This window comes from Trachurus japonicus, unplaced genomic scaffold (assembly GCF_045865225.1).
Source record: "Trachurus japonicus isolate A0001 unplaced genomic scaffold, Traja_1.0 AP030809.1".
Taxonomy (NCBI): domain Eukaryota; kingdom Metazoa; phylum Chordata; class Actinopteri; order Carangiformes; family Carangidae; genus Trachurus; species Trachurus japonicus.
The window spans coordinates 1-7,343 of NW_028220942.1; the positions used below are offsets into that span (position 1 = coordinate 1).

Consider the following 7,343-nt stretch of genomic DNA (forward strand, 5'->3'; position numbering starts at 1 on the left):
GAGGAAAGGTGGGCGAGATCCCTATAAGCGAACTAAGCAGCTGCTTAGGGCCCCGCAGCCACTAGGGGGCCCCCAAACTTTGCTCAATCATTTGTCTACCGTCTCTGACAACGGCAACATGTAACCCTTGACCCAACTGGCAACAATGACCGTGACACGCATACGTAAACGTAACGCAGACTGTGGCCGTTCTCCGGTAACGAGCGCGCACCACCCCTTCCCCCCCCCCTCTCTCCCCCCTGGCCCCCTCCCTCCCTCACTCACTGAGATCGCGATTTGCGAGGAGGTGATTGGCTTTTGGAAAGCGACGATGTCCTAAAGGATATATCCGTCAGATGCGGAAAATAGGAAAAAGAAGAAGGTCGAGGATGAAAAAAAAACAAGGACAAGGTAAGGCTAATTAATGTTATGTTTACCAGATGAACGTTTAGCTGAAAAAACATGTTGGTGCTTGTGTTAGCTCACTTAGCTGGTTAGCTGCTACATGTACCAGCCTGCTGCAGTTCACATGTCCTGGCTGATTTTAAGGTCTGTTTACAGTGAAAAGATAATGCTGTTTTCCTGTGAGGGGATAAAGGATCAATCACCCATTTATTAATGGCTGATTAGATATGTCATGTTGCCACATCCTCATTCCCCTGTGGCTGGTTCCAGTCATACAGTTGGTAAGTTTCTTGTTTGTTGCCACAATATGTTTATCTCTGTTGGAAAATTAAATTGTGTGTACACAAGTGGCTAAAAAAATTCTACTAATCTTCTCCACAGCTCCAATGGTTACTGCTGATGATGCTGCTGACCAACCAACATCCTCTATCTTCTTCTCAACTTAAGTTTTGTTTTAAGGGTTCTAGAATTTAGCTGTACAGATAATTTAAAGAAAATAAATCTGTTCAAACTGTAATCTTTTGTAGAATCTTTTATCTTTCTGCTATATCAAAAGTAGTGATTTAATAGGCTACTGCAGGTTTGGAGCCACCTATTGCCATTCACAATATTAACATTAACATTCAGACAAAAACAAAGTAGAAGAAAAAATGACAAGTGCAATTAGACAGCTTTAAGTGTTTCAGTGACTCTAATTAGTAATAAAATATATGCTCGCCATCATGTTGATAGAGGTACAATAAAATATGCAAGGGTTGCATACGGTAGCTGGTTTTATGAATATTTGATGGTACATATACACTGTGAGGCAGGGCCCCCAATTTTATCCTGCTTAGGGCCCCCAGATGTACAGGGCCGGCCCTGGGCGAGAAGGAGAGGAGTGAAGGTGGAGGAGAGGAAAGAGGGATGGAGGGGAAGAGGAGAGGAGAGATGAGGGTGAGGAAGAGGGGAGGAGAGGAGAGGGGAGGAGAGGAGAGGAGAGGAGGAGGAGAGGAGAGGAGAGGAGAGGAAGAGGAGAGGGGAGGAGAGGGGAGGAGAGGAGAGGAAGAGGAGAGGAGAGGAGAGGAAGAGGAGAGGAGAGGAGAGGAGAGGAGAGGAGAGGAGAGAGGAAAGGTGGGCGAGAAGGAGAGGAGAGGAGTGAAGGTGGAGGAGAGGAGAGGGAGAGGAGAGGAGAGGAGTGAGGGTAGGAGAGAGGAGAGGAGAGGAGAGAGGAAAGGTGGGCGAGAAGGAGAGGAGAGGAGTGAAGGTGGAGGAGAGGAAAGAGGGAAGGAGGAGAAGAGCAGAGATGAGGGTGAGGAAGAGGGGATGAGAGGAAAGGGGGGTGAGGGGGAGAGGAGAAGAGAGGAGAGGAGAGAGGAAAGGGGGGCGAGAAGGAGAGGAGAGGAGTGAAGGTGGAGGAGAGGAAAGAGGGAAGGAGGAGAAGAGTAGAGCAGAGATGAGGGTGAGGAAGAGGGGAGGAGAGGAAAGGGGGTGAGGGGGAGAGGAGAAGAGAGGAGAGGAGAGAGGAAAGGGGGGCGAGAAGGAGAGGAGAGGAGTGAAGGTGGAGGAGAGGAAAGAGGGATGGAGGGGAAGAGGAGAGGAGAGATGAGGGTGAGGAAGAGGGGAGGAGAAGAAGGGGGAGGAGAGAAAAGGGGGAAGAAGGAGAGAGGAGAGGAGTGAGTGTAGGAGGAAAAGGAGGAGGAGGGGAGAGGAGAGGAGGAGGAGGAGGAGAGGAGTGAGGGTAGAAGGAAGAAGAGGAGATGAGGAGGAGAGGAGAGGAGGAGAGAGGAGACAAGATGGGAGGAGAGGAGTGAGGGTAGGAGGAAGAGGAGGAGGAGGAGGAGAGGCTTTGTCCTAACTTAAGTAACCACAGGTTCGATCCCCTCTCTTTCCTGACTCTCTTTACTGCACTAGATTCAAAACCCAAGAACTTTATTCGTCACATACTGTACACAGTTATGTTATAAAACTTGCAGCAAAATGTAAAACTGATCCAACTCTTAAAAAAACTGACTTTGCTGCAAACAGGAGAAAAAATAATATAAAAATAGCTGAGGGAGAAGGCAAAGGGCAGAAACAAAATCAATTGTTAAAATCACAGTGTGTATCGTGAGGAGTCTGATGGCCTGGAGGAAGAAGTTCATCCTGAGCCGCTCACTACTCAGTACCATAATAAAAGCAAAAAAAATAACAATGCCAAAAAGAAAACTTAAAAACAATAAAAAATAAAAGTGTAACCACAGCTCAGTCCTAGTTTTGTTAGAGTCCACCCACTCACAATACAAGTGTCATTGTCCAGTTTTTCAGCCACAATAGATGGATATAGTGAATGTATCACAGGAGATAAATAAAAGAAAACATTGTGTCAAATTAGTTGTACATGCACAGGTTATCTTGAAAAAGAGCAATGCTTTCTCTCCAAAAGATTTATCTAAATCTTGTGAATCATTCATGTGTAATCAATAAATATCTGCTTTTTATTTGATGGAACAAAACCAACATCAGCCAGATACTCAGCTGCAGCCACATGAGGCTTTGACCCAGTGAGTGTGAACTGACGTCACCAGACCTCGTAGTCTGTCCACCAGCTCAGTCTGATGCCAGAGGCCGCCACTGACATGACACACACTTGAATGTCACTTGGTCCAGTTGCATTATGGGTATAATGATGTATGCAAGGTGTAATAAATACATGGATATTTATTTATGTTTAGATTTAGATTTATTTTGCACATTAAAAATACACAAGTAAAAAGAACAATTCTCAAGCTTATGAGATGCCTTTACCTATAGTTAACAATGAATATACAATGTCATACAAAAAAAAACAGAACATACAAATGAACAATCAGAAATATACAAATAATAAGAGAAAAATTACACAAAGAGAAAAACGATCAAAATATATGAATAACAATAAAAAAAGAACAAAACGAATAAACAAACAAAAAATTGTTTTAATGAGATTACACAAAGAAAGTAAGTGTGTGTCTTCATTCTTTGTAACCTTTTACAGATTAACTTTTTTTTTTTTGTCAAATGGGAATGTGTGTCCAGTGTCCCATAATTAGACACCGTATTGTACCGAATAGAGTGGCGAAGTCCCGCCCCTTCCCCTCGACCCCCATGGGACCTTTCGGAGCGGGAAAAATGAATGGTGTTCAATGGACAGAAAGTCATTTTTTTCCTATCCCCCAGCCTTGGATTACACAAATGTTGTTTATAGGCTTAAATTATATTTTTTCATGTCAAGAGTTTGACCGTTTATGGTGCCATTGTTCAGTTAAATGCTGTTGAGAAAACACAATGAGAAAGACGCGCATGTGACGTCACGTCATCACCCTTTTCCTCCCTTCCTTCTCCATCCACAGCGATTCAACTCTCCACATGCCCCGACTTATAATGATTTCCCCCCTCTTTCTATGCTCTTATCCTCCTGCCCTTCGTCTGTTGCAGAGTTCAAGCGCGGTGGTGACGTATATCATATCATGTGTCGAGAGCAGAGAAGAGCTGTAGTTCACAGAACGGTCTCACACAAAACCGAACATTATCAAAATTCTTTGCGCTAAATTGTAGTCATAAATATCACAAACAACATATGTGAAATCCAGGCCACAATTCAAACAGGACCAGAAAATAATTTTTATCTACCCATTGAATCTCATTGATAATTTTGTACCAGAAACAGAAGTGCGGGACTTCGCCACTCTATTGTACCGTATTATTTTTGGGGAATGGAGATCTTAAAGCTTGACGGGTTGAATGAATATGGACCTGAGAGTTTGTTCTAAAATAATCCTTGAGGTGAGCAGCTGATGAATGCTTTCCTCGTTTAAGACCTTATAAATAAAAGACATGTCTGATAAATGTTGATATCATAAATGTTGAGCATTTGAAGTTTCTGATTGAAACACTCTGCTCTGTCTCTCTGTGTGTCTCTCGCTCAGTCTCAGGCTGAGGCTCATTACAGAGGCAGTCGTCATGCCAAGAAGCTCAAGTCTCAGGAGAACAAGGCCAAGGCCAAGCTGTCAATCACAGCGGAGACCAATGGGAGCAGCTCTAGCCCGGCAGGCCCCGCCCCCAACAGCAGCACCTATCAGCACACAGGTTGAGTTCACGAGCTCGTACCAACGCTGATCTGAACGTTGTTGCTCATCTAAGTTCTTTGTATCACAGGATGTTTTTTGTTTACTCCTCCTCTCCTCCTTCTTCTCCTCCCTCCAGAATTCTTACCCAGCATCTCCGACTCCTCCTCCCCCCTTAAAGCCTTCCTCCTTCCCTCCTCCTCCTCCTCCTCCTCCCCTCCACCTCCCTCCTCGCCCTCCTCCAGCAGAGCGGGGAGCGAGCCTCCTCCCTCCAGTCCTCCCTCCGCTCTCCCTGCTCCGGGCCTCCCGTCCTCCTCTTCCTCTTCATCCAAAGCCTCTCCTCCTCCTCCTCCTGTCACCTCCTCTTCATGCCCCGCTCCTGCTCCTCATCCTCCTGCTCCTTCCCAGGATGCACCTCCCTCAGCGGAGTCGGAGGAGGAGAAGGCCAAGAAGCTGCTGTACTGCTCTCTCTGCAAAGTTGCCGTCAACTCCCTGTCTCAGCTGGAGGCTCATAATGCAGGTGATGATGACGATGATGATGATGATGATGATGATGATGATGATGAGAGGACAGTAACCAGTTGGTCACATGACACAATTATACAGGAGGCAGAAGCAGTTTATTCTTTTTTTATATATATATTTTATTTCACAAAAATCAAAATCATTGATGCAAATCCATAGTTATAAACAAATAAATATGATCATGGTAAACATGCTAAATTAATTAAACCAAAACGGAATAGCAACAACACTTTTTTAAAAAAATCTTTACTTATTTTGGCTGCTGATGTTTATTTTTTATTTTCTAATTTATTTATTTATTTTTCTCTTATTTTCTTGTTTTCCTCACCTGTCAGTTCCTGTTTATCAGTGACACGACCTCTATTTTCCTCCATGCTCTGATGAACGCCTCGAAGCTGAATCGTTACCATGTTGGTTTTATCATGGCCACAATAAATTAGTGGAATTGAGATTTGTCACCTTTGTTCTGGAGATTGTTGTGAAAGAACTTAATATCTCTGCACAAACCCTGGTCCTCACCTGTCCATTACCTTTGGTATGAGCCTCAACTCATCTTATCTTATCTTATCAAGTCTTATCAAGTCTTATCAAGTCTTAATTAGAGGCTGAGCTTTATTTCTAATTGCCCCTTTTACATTTGTCTAATTAATTAAATTAGAGTACATGTATTTATTATTTTTTATATAGTGCAAGACAGGATGAGGACACATTACCAAATAGGGGTGCAAACATAGAATAAACAAACAATACAAAAGAAACAGCCGGCTTCCGAGGATCAAGTTCAACAAAATTAGATTAATTTGGTGGAGAAAGTTAGAGATAGACATAATTAACAATCAATAACATAATTGATTACGTATCTCAGTGCTCCTCTGCAACTCGCCTGCAGCTCGTTCTCCGTGAATGAATCACAGGGTCTCGTACGGGGTGCAGCAGCCATCTGCACGGTTCATACCTAGTTCTCCTCAGTTACATACTGTAATCGTGATGCGGTGAACGAACTGAGAACAGACATTGTTTTGAAATCTCTTTGTGGTGCTCGGCTCCAAAATAGAAGAAGTGACTGCAGCTGAACAGTGTTGTACGAGATGAATCAGACCAAAGAGACAAACAATGAACAAACCAGAACACAGTGGAAATAATGATGTGGGTTCTGTCGACTTTGTAATTAAAAATGTATCCGGATAGCGGGGTTGTCCTTGAATGCACCAGCAGTGAGAGTTTTCAACAGTTTCTTTCAACTGTGTTACCACTTGAGGATGATTATACACATAATTATTTATCTGCAGGAAGTTTCAAGTCTGCACAGGTTGAGATGAACTGAAACTAGAGTCTGTTTGTTAATGGGATGAAAGAAAAAAAGAAAAAGAAAAAACGGCTGCACCATCATTTGAAACAACCTGACATTTTTGTATTATTATCACGATTCATAAACTTTGTTTTTTTTTGTGCATCTTCTGTTTTTCAGGTTCAAAGCACAAGACGATGCTGGAGGCTCGGAGCGGCGCCGGGCCGATCAAGGCCTACCCTCGGCCCGGAGCCAAGCTGAAGAACGTCAGCAGCTCGGTGCTGAAGGGCTCGGGCCTCCAGAACAAAACCTTCCACTGTCAGATCTGTGATGTCCACGTCAACTCTGAGATCCAACTCAAACAGGTGGGAGCACACAGAGAGTATCAGAACATTATAATAGCATGAGCAACATCGTTAAAGGGATAGTTCAACATTTTGGCAAATTGGCCCATTGCCATAATCCCTGTAGTCATAGCAGTTGGTTCATTACCTTTAATTGTCGGTGCAAGCTATTTTTAGAACGGCGGAGCAGAGCCGCGAGCTGCTCAGAGCTACGCTACGGAGGCTGCCTCTTGCTATGTCTTTGTGCTCCATACCACTTGCGTGGTCGTGAGAAAAATAAAATAAAGTAAAGTAAAGTAAAAGCTAATGGAATTTCTTGGTTTCCCTCATCAAACTCATCAAATACACAATCCAACAACTCCAAAACGCTCTGGTGGACAACTTGTGACCTGCACACGCTATGAGATAATAACAGAACGTTACGAGGTGGAGTTGTTTTAGAGGTAAATGCAGAGACTCATTGCCGACGGGAACACGTATCAGCGGTTTTGCATGAATTTACCTCGAAAATGAAAAAAAAAATGTTGAACTATCCCTTTAACTTGTTCTGTATCTGGTTGCACCTGCTCTTCCTAAAGTCAAGTATAGTGGAGATTTATTTATAGGTTGCACCACACAAACAAGTAGAGATTTACATCCAGGTGATAAAACTTGTTTTCAAGGAGATTCATAGATATAACAAGTGTATTTTCTTCACCTGTTGCTGTGGTGAACTGTCGTATTGTAGCTCCACTGAAC

At 43.4% G+C, this 7,343-nt stretch overlaps 1 protein-coding gene across 1 annotated transcript; it reads left to right on the top strand.

Annotated features, from left to right (window-relative positions):
- Positions 1-4,310: 4,310 nt before the first annotated feature.
- On the top strand, positions 4,311-6,703 carry LOC146959992 (uncharacterized; the record flags this gene model as incomplete). The annotated part of the gene is made up of 3 exons (XM_085772722.1): positions 4,311-4,470; positions 4,588-4,968; positions 6,442-6,703. Coding segments are annotated over 3 exons (768 nt in total), but the record flags the coding sequence as incomplete, so codon positions are not given.
- Positions 6,704-7,343: the final 640 nt, after the last annotated feature.